Source organism: Oncorhynchus mykiss, chromosome 28 (genome assembly GCF_013265735.2).
Source record: "Oncorhynchus mykiss isolate Arlee chromosome 28, USDA_OmykA_1.1, whole genome shotgun sequence".
Classification (NCBI taxonomy): domain Eukaryota; kingdom Metazoa; phylum Chordata; class Actinopteri; order Salmoniformes; family Salmonidae; genus Oncorhynchus; species Oncorhynchus mykiss.
Window position 1 is genome coordinate 14601431 of NC_048592.1, and position 24542 is coordinate 14625972.

At 41.9% G+C, this 24542-nt stretch overlaps 2 protein-coding genes across 3 annotated transcripts; one reads left to right on the plus strand and one right to left on the minus strand.

Annotated features, from left to right (window-relative positions):
- The first annotated feature begins 7034 nt into the window (after positions 1-7034).
- Positions 7035-13958, plus strand: LOC110508609 (serine/arginine-rich splicing factor 11). 2 transcript variants are annotated; one of them, XM_021589260.2, is made up of 12 exons: positions 7035-7344; positions 7656-7789; positions 10243-10400; positions 10557-10643; positions 10785-10834; positions 11252-11397; positions 11516-11594; positions 11718-11843; positions 12009-12098; positions 12226-12309; positions 12596-12755; positions 12961-13958. In XM_021589260.2, exons 1-12 carry the CDS (start codon positions 7223-7225, stop codon positions 13162-13164), a joined length of 1440 nt encoding a protein of 479 aa, XP_021444935.2. In that variant the 5' UTR covers positions 7035-7222; the 3' UTR covers positions 13165-13958. The 2 variants fall into 2 exon arrangements, with proteins under 2 accessions (XP_021444935.2, XP_021444936.2); XM_021589261.2 differs by having other exon boundaries at positions 10243-10358.
- A 528-nt stretch (positions 13959-14486) lies between these two features.
- On the minus strand, positions 14487-24471 carry LOC110508608 (ankyrin repeat domain-containing protein 13C). Its single transcript, XM_021589259.2, has 13 exons — positions 23674-24471; positions 22853-22894; positions 22059-22163; positions 19045-19130; positions 18555-18600; positions 18123-18189; positions 17839-17983; positions 17500-17631; positions 17046-17207; positions 16840-16919; positions 16548-16646; positions 16143-16243; positions 14487-16012 (listed from the first exon to the last, which is right to left on the minus strand). The coding sequence occupies exons 1-13, from the start codon at positions 24071-24073 to the stop codon at positions 15882-15884; spliced, it is 1596 nt and encodes a 531-aa protein (XP_021444934.1). The 5' UTR covers positions 24074-24471; the 3' UTR covers positions 14487-15881.
- Positions 24472-24542: the final 71 nt, after the last annotated feature.

Genomic DNA, 24542 nt, shown 5'->3' on the forward strand with positions numbered 1-24542 from the left:
CCGCTCTCCTTGAAGTTCTTGATGATCCGATAAATGGTTGATTTAGGTGCAATCTTACTGGCAGCAATATCTGTAACGGTTTTCTTGAGTCGAAGGAGAGGCGGACCAAAACGCAGCGTGGTTATTATTCATGGTTCTTTAATAAAGAAACTATACATGAATAGACTAACAAAAAACGAAATGTGAAAAACCAAAACAGCCCTATCTGGTGCAAACACAGAGACAGGAACAATCACCCACAAAACCCAACACCAAACAGGCTACCTAAATATGGTTCCCAATCAGAGACAACGACTAACACCTGCCTCTGATTGAGAACCATATCAGGCCAAACATAGAAATAGACAAACTAGACATGTAACATAGAATGCCCACTCAGATCACACCCTGACCAAACAAAACATAGAAACATACAAAGCAAACTATGGTCAGGGTGTGACAATATCCTTGCCTGTGAAGCCTTTTTTGTGCAAAGCAATGATGACGGCACGTGTTTCCTTGCAGGTAACTGTGGTTGACAGAGGAAGAACAATGATTCCAAGCACCACCCTCCTTTTGAAGCATGTCTGTATTTCGAACTCAATCAGCATGACAGACTGATCTCCAGCCTTGTCCTCGCCAACACTCACACCTGTGTTAACGAGAGAATCACTGACATGATGTCAGCTTGTCCTTTTGTGGCAGGGCTAAAATGCAGTGGAAATGTTTTTTGGGGATTCAGTTCATTTGCATGTTAAAGAGAGACTTGCAATTAATTGCAATTCATCTGATAACTCTAAATAACATTCTGGAGTATATGTAAATTGCCATCATACAAACTGAGGCAGCAGACTTTGTGAAAATGTATATTTGTGTCATTTCAAAACTTTTTGTTCTTCCCCCCACGAAGAACTCTTTTAGCTCTGGAACGGATGCTGTTCTACCTCCTGTGAGGAAGAAAGTGGGAGAGGCTGAGGAGGGAGGTGGTCAAGAGGCCCAGGTCCAAGGGGGGGGGGGGAGGCTTGCCTGACCTCTACTTGTTCCTGGGCAGCTGCTACACAGCGTTGCATCTCACTCTTGCCACCTCCCCGGTCAACAACAAGACACAGGCCCTCACACGGTTCTGGCTGGGATCTTACCTCAGAACCCTAGTTCAGGATCCTAGTCGACCTGCGAGCCCCAGTTTTTTTCCTGCCCCACACACACTTGGTCCAGCTCCAGAAGTTTTTAAGACATTTTAAACTGGAAAAAGAAGCAGTCACGGTTATAACTTAAACACCACTCTCTTCTCTCTCTTGTGCAGGAGCGGGAACCAATGTGTCCAGTGCGCGGGCTTGCTATAGGCAAGCCCATAACGGATTGACGTAATATGACCCATCCTGCTCTCCTGAATTGGCACAGGGACCTGTCCTGGATGGGTGCCTACGAGATCCTCCCGATTAGGGCCGTTAAGCACTCCCGGGGCATGGCGAGGATATCCGCATGCCCCCGACCAGGCTGTTGCCAAGAGGTGTCGGTGATGCACTTGCTCTGGGAGTGCAGAGCCGCCAGGGACCTGTGGAAGGAAGCAAGCACCCTGATCTCCCCATGTCTGCCTGCAGGGAAGGACCTAACACCCTAGCTCGTGCTGTATGGGGTGGGCCGAAGGCCTATTCCACCGAAGGCCTTCACCAAGCTCTGGCCCACCCTCACGTGTCTGAAGGATGCACTGTGGTCCTCCCGCAACCTGCTGGTAGTGAAACGAGTAGAGACCACCCCCCAGGCAGTGGCCATGGTAGCCACAGAAGCCCTGGGGTGGTACAGAAGAAAGGGGGCCTCGACCCCATGCAAAGGGTCCCCCACAACACACAAGGTCCCTGTGGCCACAGCCTGACAGCGCTGCGGCGCCTAGGGCGATGCGCCTAGGGTAGGGATCTCCTCTTAGCCCCGAAGGACAGGATGGTGATATATTCGGAAGAGCAGGAGGAGGCGAGTTTAAGGACTCACCCCGCTCCTGTACAAATGACCGAAGACAGCAGTTTTCCATGTCTTAAAAATGTTTTACTTTTGTTAATTCATTTGTACACGTTTGAAATGGCTTTTACAGAATTGGAGGTGTAACATAGAAAAGTGCTTGTATTTATGGTTGTTTAATTGGTTTTAACAACATGTACTTTTTACACAAGAATATATATGAGCTGTTTTAAAGGAAATGCGATAATGAAACTTATCTGAAAGAAAAAAGAAAAAAACAACTCTCTTTACTGCTTCGGTAAAAGTGTGTGTAAAAGTGTGTGGGTAGAGTAGCTAAAACCAACTTCATACAATTGCTAGGTGGATAGTAGTATTACAGAGATTATATATATACTGTATATATATATGGGCAAGAAAAAGTATGTGAACCCTTTGGAATTGCCTGGATTTCTGCATAAATTGGTCATACAATTTGATCTGATCATCATCTAAGTCACAACAATAGACAAATACAGTCTGCTTAAACTAATAACACACAAACAATTACACGTTTTCATGTCTTTTTTGAACACACCATGCAAACATTCACAGTGCAGGGTGGGAAAAGTATGTGAACCCTTGGATTTAATAACTGGTTGACCCTCCTTTGGCAGCAACAACCTAAACAAAATGTTGTTGTTGTAGTTGCGTATCAGACCTGCACAACGGTCAGGAGGAATTTTGGACCATTCCTCTTCACAAACTGTTTCAGTTCAGCAATATTCTTGGGATGTCTAGTGTGAACTGCTCTCGAGGTCATGCCACAGCATCTCAATCGGGTTGAGGTCAGGACTCTGACTGGGCCATTCCAGAAGGTGTATTTTCTTCGGTTGAAGCCATTCTGTTGTTGATTTACTTCTGTGTTTTGAGTTGTTGTCCTGTTGCATTACCCAACTTCTGTTGAGCTTCAATTGGCGGACAGATAGCCTTACATTCTCCTGCAAAATGTCTTGATAAACTTGGGAATTCAGCAGCAAAGCAGCCCCATACCATCATGCTCCCTCCACCAAATTTTACAGTTGGGATGAGGTTTTGATGTTGGTATGCTGTGCCTTTTTTTCTCCACACATAGTGTTATGTGTTCCTTCCTTCCAAACAACTCAACTTCAGTTCTATCTGTCCACTGAATATTTTGCCAGTAGTGCTGTGGAACATTCAGGTGCTCTTTTGCAAACTTCAGATGTGCAACAATGTTTTTTTTGGACAGCAGTGGCCTCTTCCGTGGTGTCCTCCCATGAACACCATTCTTGTTTAGTGTTTTACTTATCGTAGACTTGCCAACAGAGATGTTTGCATTTTCCTGAGATTTCTGTAAGTCTTCATTAACCTAATTGAGCATTCTGCTCTGTGCTCTTGCAGTCATCTTTGCAGGACGGCCACTCCTAGGGAGATTAGCAACAGTGCTGAACTTTTTCCATTTATAGATAATTTGTCTTAACGTGGGCTGATGAACATCAAGGCTTTTAGAGATACTTTAATAAACATTTCCAGCTTTATGCAAGTCAACAATTCTTAATTGTAGGTCTTCTGAGAACTCTTGTTCGAGGCATGGGCCACTTCAGGCAATTCTTCATGTGAATAGCAAACTCACATTTTTGAATGTTTTTTATATTGCTGGGCAGCTCTAACCAACAGCTCCAATCTCATCTCATTGATTGGACTCCAGGTTAGCGGAGTCCTGACTCCAATAAGCTTTTGGAGAAGTCATTAGCCTAGGGGTTCACATACTTTTCCCAACCTACACTGTGAAGGTTAAAAATAGATATTTAATATAGACAATAAAAATACAATAATTTGTGTGTTATTAGTTTAAGCACACTGCGTTTGTCTATTTTTGTGACTTAGAGGAAGATCAGATCAAATTTTTTGACCAATTTACGCAGAAATCCAGTTAATTCCAAAGGGTTCACATACTTTTTATTGCCACTGTACACACTACCGGTTAAAAGTTTTAGAACACCTACTCATTCCAGGGGTTTTCTTTATTTAGGTTATTTTCTACATTGTAGAATAATAGTGAAGACATCAAAACTATGAAATAACTTATGGAATCATGTAAAAAATATATTTTATATTCTTCAAAGTAGATACCCTTCGCCTTCATGACAGTTTTGCACACTCTCGGAATTCACTCAACCAGCTTCACCTGGAATGCTTTTCCAACAGTCTTGAAGGAGTTCCCACATATGCTGAGCACTTGTTGGCTGCTTTTCCTTCACTCTGCGGCCCAACTCATGCTGCAATTTCTGAGGTTGGTAACTGTAATGAACTTATCCTCTGCAGCAAAGGTAACTGTTACAGGAATTAAATTCCTTTATGTTTTATTTAACCAATTCAATTTAACACTCTGCCCACTCCTAAGAATTTGTAAGATCCTTATTTGCATAAAATGGACAGAGACCAGTCTCAAAATCAATCAGTAGCGTTTATTCTCGAGAGTACTGAACACGATACAATTTACCACAGGTTATAAACTGAAAATTACGTCATTAGTTTTCGAACTGTCCCGTCTCTTCTCCACTCTGGTACAATGGCAGTATAGTTCTCCCACCAATTTAGATAATTTATGACCGAGCCAAGGTCTTCCTGTGTAGATAAGCATTCTAGCCAGTCTGACGATAAGTTCATTCATTTCTACCAAGGAACAGACAGTCATTGTTCTAATTCTTGATTATAATTACACACATTATATTCAGTACTAGGATTAAAAGACAATTTATACATCTATACAGTAACATAATAGTATTCTGATTGAAATGTATACATAATTAGTCATTATTGATTAAAAAAAAATCCCTTAACAGTAACTCAAATGGGTTATTTCATAGTTTGATGTCTTCACTATTATTCTACAATGTCGAAAATAGTACAAATAAAGAAAAGGCCTGGAATGAGTAGGTGTGTCCAAACGTTTGACTGGCACTGTATTTATATATTTACATATTAAAAATATAATCCCTGTAATATTGCTATCCACCTAACATTTTTTTGAAGTTGGCTTGAGACCTCTGGGTGTGTATATACATATTTTTTTCTGATGTGAGCAGTTCTGGGGTTAAAGCCCCAAATTATCAAAAATAAACAGTTTCAAAATAAAGAACGTTTTTAAAAAGCCCTCTTTCGTATGATTTTCATTTTACTAAGACTAACACATTATTTTCTTAAAGTACATTGCTGCTGTCTACTGGATTGAAATGGGATGAACATAAATTACATCCATGAGTGGTATCCACTTGGGGAAGTAGATTGCCAAAATCACAAACTCTCCCTTAACCTGCCAATCATAGCTGTCCTGATTTGCATATTCCCATGATGCTTCACTCTAGTTTGTCTGTTTTTGTAGTAGATGCAGAAACAAACGCAGACAACTGTACCTATGTGGGAATTTTCATAGAAATAATACATATTCAAAATGTATGCTATAATTATGGTTCATTTTAGAAGTTAATTTTAAATTTTGTCATGAAACCGCAATAGAGATTGTCTGGGCTGATTTGAAACTATATAAGATCATTCACGCTTCCTCTGGTCATGTGGGTGGAAGCTCATTGTAGAGGTCACATGCAGGGTGCTAGTCACTCAACCAATCACCTTGGGGAAGGTCTGAGACAAGAGCCAATCACTGCCCTAGCAGGGTATCACCTGATCTGGGTGAGTGAGTGCACAGAGAATATGGGCCATTGTGAGCTGTCTTTACAGGAGAAACCAGCCAGAGCAGCTCTCCAGCACTACTGGTGGATGTGAACCTCACTGGCTTGGAAACACTCATGGCTGGCATGTGAGTGCGATGTATGAGTTGGAGTACACCTCCAGAACCCAATTCAGACTACTCTCCCCCCACGCTTTTAAATAAGCAACCTCTTTTTGACGGCATGGTGAAGTGCAAGTGCAAGTGAAATAGAATATAATAAACAAAAGTGTAAAAAATAAAATGACACAGAAAAGTTCCAAAATAGTTAAAATACAAATGGGAAATTAAATAAACGTAAGATTAATAAACGTAGATTTACAATGGGTTATATTTACAATGGTGTTTGTTCTTCACTGGTTGCCCTTTTCTTGTGCCACAAATCTTTCTGCTGTGGTATTTCACCAAAATAAATATGTGAGTTTATCAACATTGGATTTCTTTTGGAATTCTTTGTGAGTCTGTCTAATCTGAGGGAAATATGAGTCTCTAATAAGGTCATACATTTGGCAGGAGGTTAGGAAGTGCAGCTCAGTTTTCACCTCATGATTTATCAAACTACCCTGTCATAGTGTTTTACAGCAATCTTGTAGTTAATTAGTGTCATTTTGGAATAAGCTCAATAACTATCTCTAGTTTAATTACTATTTTAGTGGCATACTCCACTTCTCCACCTGTAGGCTACCTAATCAGTCAGTGCCCAGGACTGGATCAGACCAGACTGGACTACAACTAATGTCTGTGTCTGTGTTTGTGTTTGCTCAGGAGTGTGTGAGACCGAATTAGATATGAAGGTAATAGAGTGTATTCACAAACAACACACAGTACAGACTGAAAACACACTAAATGCACACATACGTCTTATAATAGCGCTTGGTTGAGGTCAAGTGACATAACCAAAAACATTTACAGACTTTATGGAGATAAAGAGGGACCTTCAACCGAATAACAGGTTGTGTACTCCCACAGCCCTTTACAGCGTCAGATACAAATGACCTCCAAAAATGAATGACAAACAGACGATAGGCCAGAATACCACCACCCCTGAGATTTGGACTGAGCTAAAGGAGCTGAGAGACATGGCGCAAAACAGTGAGGACCAGACAGAAGAGTAACAATTGCTCTTGCTTGTTTGTTTCACTTTTGTGAAAGCATATTCAAAGAGTCAACGTCTGTTTTCATTATGATTACCATCTGAACATAAAATATCTATTGGCCTGAGTTGCACCATCTATTTCAATTAGCCTAGAAATCAAATTCACTGTTTATTACATGCCACCGAAACGTGAGAAATTTCACATTTGATTCCTGGAAGAGAGCGACCTCTCCTGGCACACATCACCACTAGCTACATTACTGCAGGACTTTCACAATGCGCATGCGCTGTTTTGTATATTCAAGCTAAACAACATGGCGGCGAAACGAATCGAGATCTTTATTTGAGTTTATAAAACGCCTTCGACGAGGATAGCAACTAATTGGCTATATTTATACAATAATACTTCTGAAATAGAGAGGTAATTGTTTATATATATATATTTGTTTTTACTATTTTCTGAAAACATGAATTGTACCACGAACGTAGTGCAGGTGACGAACGTGTCGCCAAGCACAACATCCGAGCAGATGCGAATGCTGTTCGGGTTTCTTGGAACCATTGAAGAACTCAAATTGTTTCCACCAGAGTAAGTAGCTTATATTTGTTGAACGTTTGTTGCTAACTATATACAATTATTGTTTGTTTAGTTAATCACTTTTTACCACTTTGTGATTTAATTGATTTCAATGTAGTATTATTAACGATGCTAACGTTAGCATCAGGAGGCCCCATCTCGGGCCGTCCCCGAAACCTAAGAAGGCGAATCATTAACTACTATAGTTGGGTAACGATAGTTTGCCTAGCTACTTCGGGGATTATTTGCTATATACAATCTATTATGTTGTCGCTAGCGGACTAACTAACGTTAGTTAACTACAAAAACGTTTTCTATTGCAGTGAGTCGCCTCTGCCAGTGACGTCGCGTGTGTGTTTTGTGAAGTTCAAAGAGTCCGAGTCCGTGGGGGTGTCTCAACATCTGACCAACACAGTCTTCGTGGACAGGGCGCTGATCGTCGTCCCTTTTGCCGAAGGTTGGTGATTTGTTCTTCCCTTTCTGTATGAATGATCCTTGATTGTATGATGTAGTGATGGGAGAGTGACGCCTGACGCCCCCATTGATTTCAGGATGGAGTAATATGAGCCTGTGGCTTGAGCCACTGTTAAGCGTGTATCCTAACTATTTCAGATTATATCAGTTTCGCTTGCTTTGGCAATGTAAACATATGTTTCCCATGCCAATAAACCCCATTGAATTGAATAGTAACCATTTTTCATCTGACAAGCCTATCTGATTCTGTGGTCAATGATGTCATGCCACTCTTCCTGTCCTATCTTGTACGATCCCTCTGCTAATTGCAATGAGAGAGGTGTCTATACCAGCTCTCACAACCCAGACCCTTGGTATACTGTGGAACTAAAGACCAAACCTATAACCATACACGTATGTCTTATATAAAGTTTCTGCCACACTGTAAGGTCATAATGTCATCCATGATGCGTTGGACTTGGTAGACACTAAACAACACAGATGACCTTGAGTAGTCTGTAGTAGTCTCCAGAGCCAATTCTTTGTCCTCCTCCACCAGCACAGTATACCAAGGTCTGCTTTAGGGACTGGGACTTGCTCCGACTGAGAGGGCTGAACAAGCCCAGACCCATGGGCAGACAGACGCACCTCCTCAAAAGAAAGCAGAGATGAACTTACATGTGTATAAAAACTTAACCATGCTTTTTATTTTCTCCCCCATATTGGACTATCCTCTATTAAACTTCTCTCTGTTATTTGTGTGTGTGATTTGTTGTAGTGGAGAAGGCAAAAGCAGAGCCCCCTCCTTGATGGCTGAAAGTGGTCCTCTGCCTGCCAACAGGGGATTGTAGGCATTTACAAAAGGCCAGCAAGCGTTCAAGCAGCCCCCCCAGACCCTTCTTTCTCTTTTTTCCTGTGTCCTTTCTTCTCTCTTTCTCTCTCATTTTCTCTTCTTTAGGGTATTTTAGTTTAAATTGAATGCAGTAGCATATATATAACTGTTAATACTATAATGCATATCACATGTATTACACAAATATTTCTTGACTGCTCACAAGTACATATTTATCAAAACAGGTGTGTTAATAATCTGACCTGTATAATGTCCAATCTGGTTTTCTCATTGGATCCAAGTGGTAAGAAGTAAACCATAGCAGAGTAACATAACAGTAAACTATACACTTCTCAATAACACAGCTATTGGTATACCTGCATTTCATATTTTTTTCACCTTTAGCGTTAAGGCACTTCCTGGTTTGGGGAATTGGGTGGCCAATAGTATCCAATTTAAATTTAGCAAGAAATTACATGCACTCACTCACCACTCTGTCCCTGAAATTGGCGGATTAAAATAGCAAATCTGTGTGTTTTCTATGTTGTACTTTAAGGTTCCTGACTGTATCTAGTTGTTAATTGTCTTAGATATCCACCCCACATGGCAATGGCAACTGGTTCAGTGCTCTCTCTTTAACAGTGGTCTTTCTTTTTTGTTGTTGTGTTTTACAGTTCTTTTTCCTGGCTCAGCCAGTCCTGTATACCAGGCCCCGCTGAAAATACCACCCAACCGTTTTGTCTCCTGCAGCTAAATTCTCTCCCCCGTGTGCCCTTTTTAAATGTTGTTTGTGAGTGTGTTTGTGTGTCTTCTGTAAAAAAAAAAAAATGTTATTTTTGCTATTGTATCTTGATTAAGATATTCTATGTTTTCTTTTTTTAGGTAGCAATGGCAACATTGAGATCTGAAACCATAGTTTTTTTTTCTTTTTCTGATCACTATGTTAGGCAAACAAGCTAATCTAATGTTGCCAAGTTGATTTTACACATAAATAAAAGGCATTGGTTCATTTGTTGCATATTTAATGCAGTGACAGGTAAGGTTCTTGGGAGCGTAGATATCACCTACCCAAAATGTGAATGCTAGCTGGGGGTTTTTTTTCCTACTTATAACTGTATTGCTGGTAAGTAGTAGAAAATGTCAGTAATCACTGTTGACCTCCAACTCTCTGAAATTCTTTTTGTTTTGTGTATCTCGATTTTTCTCTGTGTGCTCCTTAGTAGTGAAGCCGCCAACGTGAGTCGCTTGTTCAATCTAAATGAAAATTGAGAGCACACCCCACTGGAGAAGCCGCTGTGCTAGCTAACGTTTGGTTCATGACTTAAAAAACACGTTCAGGTGATACAATCTTGGCAGTGTTCACTGGAGTAGTGTGTATTGTGATATACTATTTTCCCGATCGTAGTTATTTTTCAATCTACACTGGTTAAAATAATAAAGGGAACAAACCTTCTCAAATCTAGCAGCTATCAAAGGTAACAGTATTGAAACCTTTACAAATGTTTTTAAAGAATACTTGAGCAAGTCATCTGTTTTTTTTGTTTTTCAAAATGTCTCTCCTTTTCTGTAGAGTCTAGACGTTGATGTTCTCTTCTTCCCCTAATGCCTGTTTGGTTTTTCTGTAGGTGTTATCCCGGAGGAGGCTAAAGCTTTGTCACTGCTGGCGCCAGCAAATGCTGTTGCAGGGATTCTGCCCGGAGGAGGTCTCCTTCCAACACCAAACCCCATGTCTAATCCACAGGTAGGACTTCTCCCAACACCAAACCCCATGTCCTATCCACAGGTGGGTCCTCAGCACATACAATGTTTAATTGTTCTGTTTAATTCTGTGGTCCTTAAGTTATTCAAATGAAACATCTGCCTTAATGACTTGATAATTGTCCGCTCGTGTATATATAGACAACGAAAGGGTTAATGGTGTGCTGTTGTTTTTTTGTAGATGGGTGGCAATCCTTTCGGCGGTCCCTCCTTGGAAGCGATGGCAGCGTTCGGGTTTCCAAACCCCAATATGAATATGAACCCCCAGGTGAGTGTTGGCTTGAAATCTGGTGATATTTTTGTGTGCGCACACAACTGCTGGTGTTGAAGGGAAATGTTTAAAGGATATCAGATATCTAACTTGTATATTATATATTTCACACTTTTCTTCACTCTTCTTACCCAACAGTCATTTCCCACTGACCAGCTTCTGAAGTTTATGTCGCAGGTGGATCCAAAGTAAGTCATCATGCCTCTAGAAAATGTCCATTACAAGACATCAAACACCTATGAGCTGTTCATTTGTTGGATGACCCTCCAGTGTGTTCTAATTAAGCAATAAGGCCTGAGGAGGTGTGTTATATAGCCAATATACCACGCCTAAGGGCTGTTTTTGTGCATGGAGGGCCTAGATACAGCGCTTAGCAGATGTATATTGGCTATATACCACACCTCCTCATACCACAAACCCGAGGTGCCTTATTGCTTTGTAAACCGTTTGCTAACATACATATGACAGTAAACAAGTAGCTTTGTGTCATACCCTTAGTATATGGTCTGATATACACTCGGCTGGAATGCTGTTTCAGCCTATCAGCATCTCGGACCCAAACTACCCGGTTTATAATCCCCACTAAATAATATCCTCTTCTTCAGAATGAACCACATGGGTGTAGGGATGAACATGAACATTAACATGAATCCGGGCCTGAAGGCAGACTCCTCCAACAAAGAGATAGAAGAGGCCATGAAGAGGGTCAGAGAGGCTCAGTCACTCATCTCTGCTGCCATCGAGCCTGGGAGTGAGTAGCCCAAGCCTTGCATCTCCAAAGGATATATTATATCTGATAAATTACTGGTAGCCCTAGCTATAAGCTATTATTTGCTCTACCAAAGTAATTTCATGTTTTGTTTGTGCAGACAAGGAGAGCAAGAGGAAGCACTCGCGTTCCAGGTCCAGGTCTAGACGCAGAAGGTCCCGTTCTCGCTCCAGACACAGGTGAACACAAACTCTATTCCTCTGACAAATCATTTGGATTGTGTTAAAAGTAAAGGTAGTACGTTTTTTAATTTTTTTTTTTATATTAAGGGTAGAAACTAATGTTGTGTTTGTGATCTGCAGGCGTTCAAAGAGCAGGTCAAGGCGACGCTCGCACTCCAGGAACAGGAGGCGCTCCAAGAGCCCCCGAAGGAGGAGTGGGAGGTCCCACTCCAAAGACCGGAGCAGACCATCACCAAGCAAGTCCAGGTGAGCCACAGAGCACAGACTTGACCCATTCTTAATCCTCAAGCTGCACGATCTGAACTTCTGAGACCGCCCTGCGATTACTCTCTACCTCGTTATCACAACTCTAATCCCAATATACAGTAAGAAATGTTGATCAGATGTAATTAACTTGTCTCCGATCCACAGGGATAGGAAGAAGGAGGAGCGGGATAAAAAGCGCTCCAAAACACCTCCGAAAAGCTACAGTACTGCCAGGAGGTCTCGCAGTATCGATCGGTTAGTGCTGCTTTTATTGGTCAGAGCCGCATGTCTGACTTGTGGCTCTGTTTCACCATGCTGTCCCAACATGTTGTTGATTGGTCAGATATTTACAAAAAAAAAAATTTCATGCTGTTGGGTATAGAAGGCGGAGAAGGAGTCGCAGTGCCAGCCGATCTCCTAAGAAATCCCCCAAGAGGAAAGTCTCCAGGACTCCCTCTCCTAGAAGGTTGGTGTTTTGGGGTTCTCGATTCTCATAGAACAAGATAATTTCCTTAGTGAACACATTTTCAATATGCTGCCAGTGGTATTTCATTGCTATTTTGAGACTGAAAATGACGAGACATTTTGTTTACAAAGTGTAACTGTAAATGCCCTGAGAACACTCACTCAAATAATTTATTTAGATTCAAATTTAAAGGTTTCTTTAAGGTAACCTGGAAATAAGCCATTTTAGACAGTCAACCACTACACTTCTCTTTGGATTTAAGCTTTTAACTTTCCTCTCCCTACAGACATAAGAAGGACAAGAAGAGGGACAAGGAAAGAGAGAAGGACCGTGAGCGCAGGAGCGATAAAGACCGCAGTCGGGATGAAAGGAAGGAAAAGAAAGAAAGGAGTAAAGACAAAGAAAAGGAAAGGGAGAAAACTGACGGGGAGAAAGGAGATGTAAAGGTCAGCACCAATGACTGAATGATTTCTTGTGTTATACACCTCATGTAAGATGTGTAGGATGTCCGTGTTCATTTTCTTTCTTTCTTCCTTCTGTATTCTGACCTCTGTTAGAGATCCAGCGTTTTACTCGCCCTAATGAAAGAATAACAAGTAATATGAAATGAACGTCCGATATATTAAACTTAGTCATTTCAAATTTCCTTAGACGTCTTTGCAGGTCACCAGAGACTATGATGAGGAAGAGCAGGGCTACGACAGTGAGAAGGAGAGGGAGAGGCTGGACAAGAAAGATTCCGACCAGGACTCCGGAGCCCAGTCTCCTCACTCGGTGGAAGGCAATGGCACTGGGCTTTCCAAAGTCAACGGAGGCGACCACCGTGAAGAGGACGACATGGATGTCAGTGATTGAGTCACCCAATAATAGAGACCGATGTATAGACCTCTATGTACCCAACCCTCCATTGTACCAAAACCTCCATGCCCCACCGAGCTTACTGTATTCGGGCTTCATTCAACTCAACTCGATCCTTCTTTATCTCAGTTGAATTGTTAGTTTTCCTTTTGGATTGACTAGACAAAATAGATCAAGTAGAAGATGAACCGAAAGATTAACCTTCAGATTTTTCTGTATGTATTATAATTATTTGGTCCTATTTTGATGGTGAAAATGTGAAAGGGGTGGGGTTGGTTGAAACTTTTATTGCTGTAATTTGAAAGTGGATTCTATTTGGCAAAGTGTGCGACCTGATTTTCTTTTTTCAAGCATAGAGCTTACATGATGATGATGGCTTTTGTGTATTTTTTGTTTAAATCTAGTTTCTACACATTGCTAGGAGCGGAAGCAGCCAGTTACACTGCTTGACAAGTTCACCGTATGTCCATTTTCATCAGACATGGCTGCTACATAGAACAGCGCTGTGGACTTAGCTTTTTAGTATTGAGCTTCTGTACGGAAGTCGCCTCAATAAATTCACCATCTATTTTCTGTCACTCCTATACATGGTATATTGTGTTTATATCCCATCCGTTATTATACGGAAGACGTATACTTATACTGGGTCTTGTGGCGCCAAAATAATCTGTCCTATCTCTCACCTATTCACAATACCCAGTAGATCTGATGCTCGTTGTAATTCTTAGAAGTTTGTATTGTTTTATCAGTGATTTTTTTTTTATATACAATAAAAACCTGGGGAAAGATTTGATTTATTTTGTTTTAAACTTCAGGTGCTCATTTTAGGTTTAGGGCAAAGTTTTAACATGGGCCCTTGTATGACCCCGTATCAAATGCTGAGCTGAGGTCTGAATAGTATGGTTGATCAATAGAGCATTAGGCCAGGGGCTCTAATCAATCTGTATCGTGGACGTTCATTGTGATTTAATTTTAAAGGCAATGGTGTTGTGTTAGTGGAGGCTGCGTTCACGGTATATAGCCTACACTTTCTCATTAACTTGTAACATGGGTAGGGTATAAGGGTGGGTGTGGTTTTGTGACAATGACCACAAGAGCAGCAATTCACCAAATTTGACAGCTACAACGTAGTTACACCGCCGACAAAAGCGGTCGGCTACTATGGGTTATCGCTGATCGGATTGACTCCAAATTACACTCCCATTGGATTATGGCCAATGTCTTGGAGGCTTGACTCCATGGATTCAGAGACACCTAGCTCCAGTCTGCTGGAGACTACAATTAAAATACCACTGAATAAAATACAAAGAAACAGACAGTGCTGAGACATGATGGTGCTGGTGCTTTATTTAAAGGGATGGGAAGTTGGAAAGCTGCAGTACATTTAGAAATACCAGTAGGCCCGAAGCCAGATACACATCTGATTTCAAAGACCATACGGATCTTACATTTTAATGAGCTTATACAGTCCAACTGTAAGCTCATTGAAATGTAATGAAATTGTACAGAAAAGTAAAGTAATATGGACAGGTATACTCAATGAAAGTTGCAGTTAATGCTTAAACCACCTAAGTACATTTGACCAAAGGGATTTTAGTGTGATTACAATATTTATACGGTAGAAGTTAGTCTTCCTGAATAATCAGAAAGGATAGGGAGATGGTAGCAGGTATAACAAGTGTAGGAAATATACGCTCAAGAGTATACAAGGAATCCAATTGGGTCAATGTAGCATGCGATTAAATATACTTAATGTCAGTGCAGTATCAAACTAGAACAGCTTTCCTGATACCCCATCTGGGTTCACTCACACAATCTCACACACACAACACCCTTTAAAGTCCTCTCTCACACACAAAACAGATTAAATTCACAGTCACTTGAAACAGACAGTGATAGCCGGGAGGTAAGATAGATGAGCTAACCTGCACTAGAGAGAAAAGGCTTGGGTGTTGATATCTTTGAAAGAATGCAGTTTTACACCATACTTTCCTCCCAGCTGGTTTAAAAAAACATTCTTATGTACTGGAAATGTATTGCTACACAGTGTTGCTCCTTTGACATACATACAGTATGTTTGGTACATCATTTTCTCAGTTCAGTTCTGACATCTTCATATTTCTGACACTTCCATTTATACCATAGTCATTTACAGGCAATGAATGTCCAAGGGTACTTAAACATGTTGAGAAAGGGGCAGTCCCCAAAGGGCAGACGCTAGATAAACTGGGCGCAGTGAGTGCTAAACCTGGAGAAGTGCACGGTTAAGATGTCACAGATGAAGCCAACTCCATGACGTTTCACAGGAGCTGGTTTGCAGTACAAAGCAGTGATCACGTAGTCGGTGAACAATAAGCTGTTACGGAGATGACATCAAATATTTTTTCAAACTCCTCATCCCCTCAATTCTTCTCTTCTGGAGTTTGACCTCGTGCTGTTGTTGCTACACAGCTGAAAATGGTTGATTTGTGTTTGCTATAAGGAAATATCTACAAAATAAAAAATAAAAAAAACTCAGGGCCAAGAGATAATTCCCCCTTTTCATCAGAACACACAGACAGATATCAAATAATACATTGGCATCCTCTTATTTAATCTCAACTGTCGTTAGTTGGTTCTTTTCCTTTTAATAGTGTAGGTAGGTAGAGTTTGTTTCTCTGTCAGTTTCCGAATGGGCGGGGCCGGGGAAACCTCTGGTTGCTACGACAACCAGGTCAGAGGTCAGGGAAGCGACTGGGATCCTCCTTGTAGTCCGCTGGGATGGAGAAGATGGACTCCTCAAAGTCATCATAGCGGAACTCCTGGAAGGTGACCGTAGCTGTGATAGTGGGGAACACAGGGATGTCTGGCACACAGAAATAGGAGAGGATATTTAGAGTGTTTAATATTTGTCAATTTCTTCATTATTTCACTTTATTTTTTAACTTTCAAATAAAATTGTCCATGTGGCCACACAATGTACAGTAGATGCATACCAAGTTTGACTGGGAACCCAGGAGGAAGCTTCAATTGAACAAATTCTCTGAGTTTGTTGAAGTGCTTAAATGGGGCTATGACCTCCAACACGTTCAGTAACCTGGAAGACCGTAGAAAAAGGGGAAACGTTAAATCATTAGGGTCGGGGTTAATTCAAAAATGTTCTTACAGTACATTATTTGATGAGGTCAATAAAACAATAAAACCAATAAGTAATAAAACATTTTAAAAAAGAGGCCTTTGAAAGGCATTAGCTAGACACAAATCTGCAACAGCCTAATACACATTGAACTAGAACCTGTGTGCACAACAGTGATCAATACATGGACGTTTCCAATAGCACTGCAGTCAGCGATGAGACTGACCAGAGAATATTAGCCAATAAGAGGAAGGATTCTACTCACGACTCAATGCCCAAAGGGAAGTCCTGGCTCATGGCTACGTTCGCTTTGAAGTTCTTCTTGCTCTCCTTACACACAAGCTCTCTCCCAAGATGAGGTGCCCTAGGGATGAACACACTGGCTAAGTCAGCATCATTGGCGTATACATTTGTAGGATTAACAGTAAGCCACTGCTAGTAATGATCTTCAATGCACCGACTTGTCAATAACTCAATAATGAACACAGTTACTTGAAATTCCTCCGGACAGTAGTGTCATCTGTGACCTTTCTTAAAAGGAATTATGCAGGGCTTACTTTCCGTGCTCTGCAGAGATGTACTCCTCCCAGGAGATAGTGTTAGGACCTGGAGCCATGAGGGACAGCCTTCTCTGAGGCTGAGGGAAAGACCGCGAGGGAGAGGATCACATGTAGGCTTACTTTAATATCCATCTAATGTGCACCACACCACAACCACCACGGAAGAAGAGACTAAAGACCCAAAGCCTCCCTCCATCCCTCACCTCATAGTTCTGCTCCACCAGGTTCCCTCCTTTGCTCAGGCTCTCCACGATGGCCTTGTTCCTCAGAATGTCCTCCTCACTCAGGTGCTCCCTGCGCTTCCTGGACTCCAGCACCAGGCCGTTCACAGAGTAAAAGTCTGCCAGGAAGTTACCAACCCTCTCCTTCAGGGACAGACACAAGACATATGTATAATACACACTGGCTGAGTTAGGACACCCTATTCTCCATACAGTACACAGATTATGAGATCCATTGTATTACAAGCTTTATATTCCAGTGACTGGCCTGGTTTGACCACAGGGTCGTATTCAGTAGGACACACAGTGGGGAAATGTTTTGCAACCGGTCAAACAAATCAGTGTTCTTATTGGACAACTCCAGGTAGATCCCATCCCCATTTCAAAACATTTTGCCCCCCTCTGAACAGGACCCAGGACGGGGAGGGGTGCTTACCGTCTTGTCCTCCCTGAAGAGCCAGCCGATCTGACTGCGGGAGAAGGTGATGGACTTGGTGGACAGGGTGGCAGAATAGACGTCACTGCTCATCAGGATGTCCACCTCCTCCTCAGTCTCCATCTCAGACTCCTGCAGGGACACAACAGGCAGTCAGCCAGATAGTATCACGCTGGATGGTGACATGACTTCTGCACAATATTGAATCTGTGCAATTGTTAATTTTACTGTGACCCCCTGCAGATCTTTCAGTCAATACAAGCATTTGCAATACAAGCAGTTCTGTAAGAGCGGTTGGCTTGGAGGATGGTGATGTTAAATGCAGACCAGATAGCTCACCTCGTGGTGAATACGCTGGTACACCTTCTGCTCATTGTCCAGAACATAGAAGGACTTGGCAGGCGGAGCGTCTCCATTGAAGATGAAGCTGAGGTCTCCTCTCTGACACTTCATATCTGTGAAGTCTACCAGAGTGGTGTCCAGTCTGTCAGTGGTGAGAGGGGAGAGAAAGTGTGTACAGGGTTAACTCTGGAAGGTGAGTGGTTACAGACGCCAGCTATACTCCTCACAACTTGTGAGGAGTACAGCTGGCGTCTGTGTCAGACGTGTATTTGATGCCTTACCTGATGTTGATCCCCTGCTTGTAGATCTTGCAGTTATCAGATGGCAGAATCCGGGAGAGCAAGGGCACTATGAGACGGGAGAAAGAGAAAGTAATGATCGACAGCATTTAATTCATAAGATTAACTAAGAAACTGAAGAGATAATACGTGGTATCATTACGTGGTTTATAAATGAACACGGCCGTGGCTAGGCGCTGAATCCCTGAGCCAAGAGACAGAGAGCCCCAAACCCACTGAGCAACTAACACGTCACACTAACAGCCAGCATAAAATGGGAACAAAACGCTAATTAGATTGGAGAATGAATTGACTTGACTAAGGTGTCCTCCACCAAGAATAACAATGAACGGAGACAGAGCGTGTGAAAGGAGATGTTGGCCCATCGCTTTAGCTTATTTTAACGTATTGCAATATGATGTAGAGCCGACTCACCCCAACTTTGAAAGTCCCAGTGAAGCTCCAAGTAGAAGTCCCCAAGCTATGAAAAAAAAAAAAAAAGTTGTAAATTATTATCTTGTCATGCAAGCCACAAAACACCAAAACAAAATCCACCCATACTTTTTCTTTATAGCTGGAGGAATAACTTGTTAGAGCATTTTAATAAGGGAAAGAGCGTGTTTTGGTGAGCGGTAGGGGCGGTTACATTGGACAGATGCTAATGTTGGAGAAAAGGGGTAAAGGTATAGCAAGATAGTAATTGTAAACCGAAACTCGGTATGGAGTGGACCAGACCTGCCTCAAATGCATATCAAATCCGTCCAAATACTTTTGGGACTATTCCATTTATTCCACTGTACCGGCCAAACTAAATCAAGTGCAATGCAGCTCAAGTATTTGACATATGTATATAGAGTGCAAATATCCTATTTCTAACCAGATACTGTAGTAGTCCCTAGTCTAGTCGGCTGTCAGAACCCCTCACCTCTTTCAGTGCTCTTAGCAGTTTGGGCCTCTTGTCCTCCACACTCTCTCTGGACTGCTGCTTCAGCTTCCGCAGTAGAGCCGTAACTGAGGAGGGGAGAGGAGGGAGATAAACAAAGCCTTAACAAAGCCTTAACAAAGCACACCACCACACAAAAGAGACAATATATTCCATAGCCCTAGACATTCTATATGTGTATGTTTCTACACACAGCAGAAGGGATTACACGGTCACATGATCTTTCAAAAAGCAACAAAAAGCAAAAAGCGAAAAGTGAACTTAGCAAACCCACACTTCAATGACAGTGAAAGTCATGAGCAATAAATCATTCAACCAAGTGATATACTGTAACAGTAATCCGATGGGGTTTAGGACGATACTACTGACACCGACAGTGTAAGTGAGTGGTAAGGTGACCCCAGCTCTTCTCTCCAAAGCGTGTCACGTCGCTGCATATCATCATGAAACACACGTGTGTGACTGTTACAAGACATGAAGGCTCAAAACTGACGCAGCCAGCAATCTGGACCATGGCTTGTTGATGCAGTAGAGTTTTCAGGGGAGGCTACGCATGACATGAGTCACCTTACACACGGCTCGTTCTAATATGCAATTTAATACAGGCTGAACCTCAGTTATATAACCCCACTTAGGACTTGTGAGTTTTCGGACAGATTGCTAAGTGTGTGCTCTCTTGCAATGAATTATAATTGGGGTGATCTTCTATCCAGTAATCTTGACCAGTGAGAAACATTAGAGTGGGGATTTTGAGTGTGAGGAAGTGCTGACAAAGCAAGCACTCGCTGCAGGGGCAGAGCAGTGTTGCATGGCAGATATGGACACCTAGCGTGAGCTGCTGTCGCAGTGCGTGTGTGTGAGAGAGATGAAAGCCTCGTTACTTTGACATTATTTGATCTTATGCAATTGAAAAAGAAGGGGGGGGGGGAAATCAAGGCTCCATCTATACGAGATTACCTTCTTTCTCTTCTCGCCGTAGGCCTCCCTCTCTGTATCCCTCTCAATAATAAACCATAGCACAGTACCCCCAACATAACACATTTTTGTTGTGGGCCCGGACAAAAAACACCAGATTCAACTCGTGGAGGGCCTGGTGATTAGTTGACAAGTAGAATCAGGTGTGATTGTCCGGGGCTACAGTAAAATGTGTACTGTTGGGGGCACTCGAGGACTGGAGTTGGGAAGCTCTGCCCTAGTATACGCTGCATTATTTTCATTTTACCACTACTAGTACTGACCCAGTCACTGGCCAGTTTGGCGGCCTTTGCGTGTCCTTGCTGTACTGTGTGGCTAGAGCCATGCTGTCCTTTCCTCTGATCCCTGCCCCCCACACCCCTCACTGAGATCTGACCTTCCCATGCCTGACCTCTGTGTCCCCAGTCTGCCAAATCATCCCTGCTGCAGGCCTGGAGCTGCATACTAATGCATGCTAGGGTGACAGGGTCATAGTGCTAACCCGCTCAACATATATCAGGGAATTTAATAGGAGGGAAATAAAGATTTGTATACTGAACAAAAATATAAAAAACATTTAAAGTGTTGGTCCCATATTTCATGAGCTGAAATACAAGATCCCAGAAACGGTCCATATGCAAAGAAATGTATTTCTCTCAAATTGTGTGCACAAATTAGTTGACATCCTCGTTAATGAGCATTTCTCCTTTTCCAAGGTATATCAAGAATCTGATTAAATAGCATGATCATTACACAGGTGCACATTGTGCTGAAGACAATAAAATGGTACTTTAAAAATGTGCAGTTTGTCACACAACACAATGCCACAGATGTCTCAAGGCGAGGGAGTGTGCAATTGGCATGCTGACTGCAGGAATGCACTATTGTCAGAGAATGTAATGTTAATTTCTCCACCATAAACCACCTCCAACGTTGTTTTAGAGAATTTGGCAGTACGTCCAACCGCAGACCACGTGTAACCACGCCAGCCCGGGTCCTCCACATCCGGCTTCTTCACCTGCGGGAAGCTAATGACAGCTGAGCAAACTGAGTATTTGTCTGTAATAAAGCTCTTGTGGGGCAAAACTCATTCTGATTGGCTGGGCCTGGCTCCCCAGTGGTTGGGCCTGGCTCCCAAGTGGGTTGGCCTATGCCCGCCCATGGCTGTGCCCCTGCCCAGTCATGTGAAATCAATAGATTAGGGCCTCATTTATTTATTTCAATTGACTGATTTCCTTATATGAACTAACGCTGTAAAATAATTTGAATTGTTGCATTGTTCAGTGTACATTACCAGTATCTTAAAGTATTATTTGAGTAAAATTATTTGCCTAATCTTAACAACTACTCACATGGAATATTCTTGTCCTTTATAATATTATTTTATATTTTGCAGGTTGATTTTTTTTGCTAACAAGGCATTAAAACAGAAAAAAACATTAAGCTAGTAAAGCCCATGGGGAAAACATGGCATTGGATTCAACCTTCTCTACACTACTCCCACCATTTAAAAAAACACTCCACTTAACTGGCATTCCTTACAAACATTCAAATAATCAATACACATAAAACATATATTGTGGCCTTTAGTTTACAGTGCTGTGTTAAAAGCATTAGGATGGGGCATTAAATGTGAACAGACAGAGAGGAAGCCAGCCAGCTGTAAAGCTGCTCAGTGCCCTCGCAGTCACACTAAGCCCTTGGCCAGGCTGTGTTCCAGGCCGTATGGATGTGGATAGAGTGCTCAGAGAAAATCCCCTGCATGGCTTTGGCTGGCTAGGGCAACCTACAACCCAACCTCAGCATCAGAGAGTAAACAGAGTTAGTCTACAGCCGGACAGCCCAGGAAGGATCCAATTAGGATCAAACAAATAGAGGGAGGACCATGAACTTGAGAGAACCTGAGTGTAAATGTGTAGACTTAAACACAGGATAAACTAAAATATATGTAAAGAAAAAACAGGATGGAACATCACTGTTCAATGATGCAGTATCTATAATATAAAATAATAGCTTAAATATAAAATATCCCATATCCTTACTCATCTGTCGGTCTCCATAGCTGATGGCCTCTGCCAGGGGACTCCAGCCCTGTGCATTCTTCACTTTCACAGGGGCATTATGGGCCAGGAGCAGGAGGGCACACTCTGTAGCACAAAAAAAAAAAAAAAAAAGAATTTAACAAACATCAAGCTACTTTTAAGATGATTTTTTTTGGGCTAAGCCTACTACCCGTCTCCATAGCCTTTGTACTTGGACAGTGGATTCTCATTACCATAGTTAATTATGTTACCAGTATATTACATTTTGACAGTTCATTTACTGTGTCTATGACCTTCACATAAGAGAGATGCTGCTTTGCATTTGAGTCAAACTAATCAACGGGATTAAGGGATCCTGTGGACCTGTCCCACCCATGGGACCAGCCGCTGCCATGCTGCTATGAGACGACTAGACTATGTAACACACTGCAGTCGGCAGAGGTCAGCCAGGATAAGCTCAGTACGGCAGAACAGAAAGGGAATTTTATCCCAGAAAAAAAAAAAAAAAAAGGCATACGGAGGATTTACTGAAGGAGAGCTGGAAAACATGGTGATTATGTTATGTGAATGGCAAAACCCCTGGCTGGGGTTAGGTTTAGGCCAGAGACGAGAATATGAGGCAAAACATCCCGTCAAACTCTGGCGATATGTGATGTTTAGAGGAAAGTAGTACAGATGTACTGGTCAGTCTGCTCCCAATGGGAAACAAGGCTGTTTGCATGTCTCTGTCCTGCCTATGTAGCTGTTATTCTCCATATCAGATATTGTTGATTTACAAAAGTCAAAGCCCTTACCTTTGTGGCCCATCATCACAGCTAAGTGAAGAGGTGTGTTTCCTGGAAAGATAGACAGATAACTTATGAGATCATTTGTCAGAGCTGGTGCACAAGGACAATGTTTGTGTAAATCAATGTACTTGTTGTGAGCAAGCACTGACTATGTTGGTCACATGATTGTCAGGTAAGATTTCATGGATCCAGAAGTGATAGCCTAGCTATGTGATTTCCTAGCTCAATTACATGTACTAAGTTTGGGTTACCTAGATTTTGAAAACCCTTCTTATCTGCAGGGTTTTCAGCAGTTATCTCCCAGTTGGCTGCATGTTAACTCCAATTCTGACTGTGTTTTAACGTTTAGAAACGTCAATAACCACTGCTTGCAAAACAGTTTAAAACATATGCTTGATATGCCCTTTATCTTTTATATCAGCTAGAGATAATCTTAAAAAAAAACAAAAAAAACACACAGCAGTGTTGCATAGATTCATACGCTGTGTGCCTCAAATTGACAAACTACACTTCCTCCCCAGTTATGCGTACACACAGGTGTTCAGAGGATGCTAGACAGCTGAAGCCCAAGTGGCTGCCAATGTCTTCCATAAACATGCGCTGTAACATGGAAATATGGCTGTATGGGAACACTACCCTTATAAAAAAGTAGTGTGTAGTAATTTAACCTTTTGTTTTTTGACAATTATTTCCTGCTTATATGAAACCCGTTTTAACGAGCGTTCGGGCCTTATCAAAACAACCCCTGACAGAAGGTACTAGCTATCATCAATAGGCGCTAAAGGTAGTTAGCGTCTATAAATGGGTAAGGGTTACCATGCACTCACCATGTACATCTTTCTGGGAGATGTTCTGGGTCCGAATGAGTGAGGACAAGCGACGCACATCTCCTTTGAACACACATTCGTGAACAGGGAATTCCAAATTGAAGCCCTCATTGCCATTGGTCAGAAGGATTGGGTTCTTGTTATTGTCATCGATGATGCTGACAACTGATTGATTGCCATTGATATTGTTTGCATTGATATTCGACAACTGCTGCAGTACCAAAGGTTTCACCGTCTTGTTATAATTCTTGTTTGATTTGTACGTGATGGTGGTACCGTTGGGGGTTGGAGATGATATTGTCCCATTTGTAGATTCATCATAGGTTTCCATTATATCCCCATCCTTACTGGGCTTGTTGTTATGGTCTTTCCGCAACGTGCGAATCTTTTCCCCGGTCATGATTTAACGTAACTAACCAGCAAGCAGACTACCCAAAATAAATGTATTAATGATGTTGACTAATTGCCAACGACACCTGCAATTGCTACCTTAACAGTTAGTATTTAGCTAACCTAGTTAGCAGTTTTGCTAGCATAGAATGGATGTGGGTAGAGGTGAGGTGTTGACAACAGCAGAAACAACACACACACACGTAAAAACAATGCAGTTGGAAAATATACTCTCACTGTTGTAACAATCGATTAAGAATGGAAATACCAATTTTTTTCGGCTACATCCTTGATAACACTTGTTTCAAAAAAATTGCCCGTTGCAGCTTGAGGTGCGGTTGTTTGCTTGCCTTGGTTAACTAACTAGCTAGAAAACAAGACTACCGAGTGAAAAGACCATCTGCCATTTTCCGCTTAGTATCTCACCAGAATGACAAACATCAGACCACGTTCCCTTAGATATCGCGATAATTAGGTAT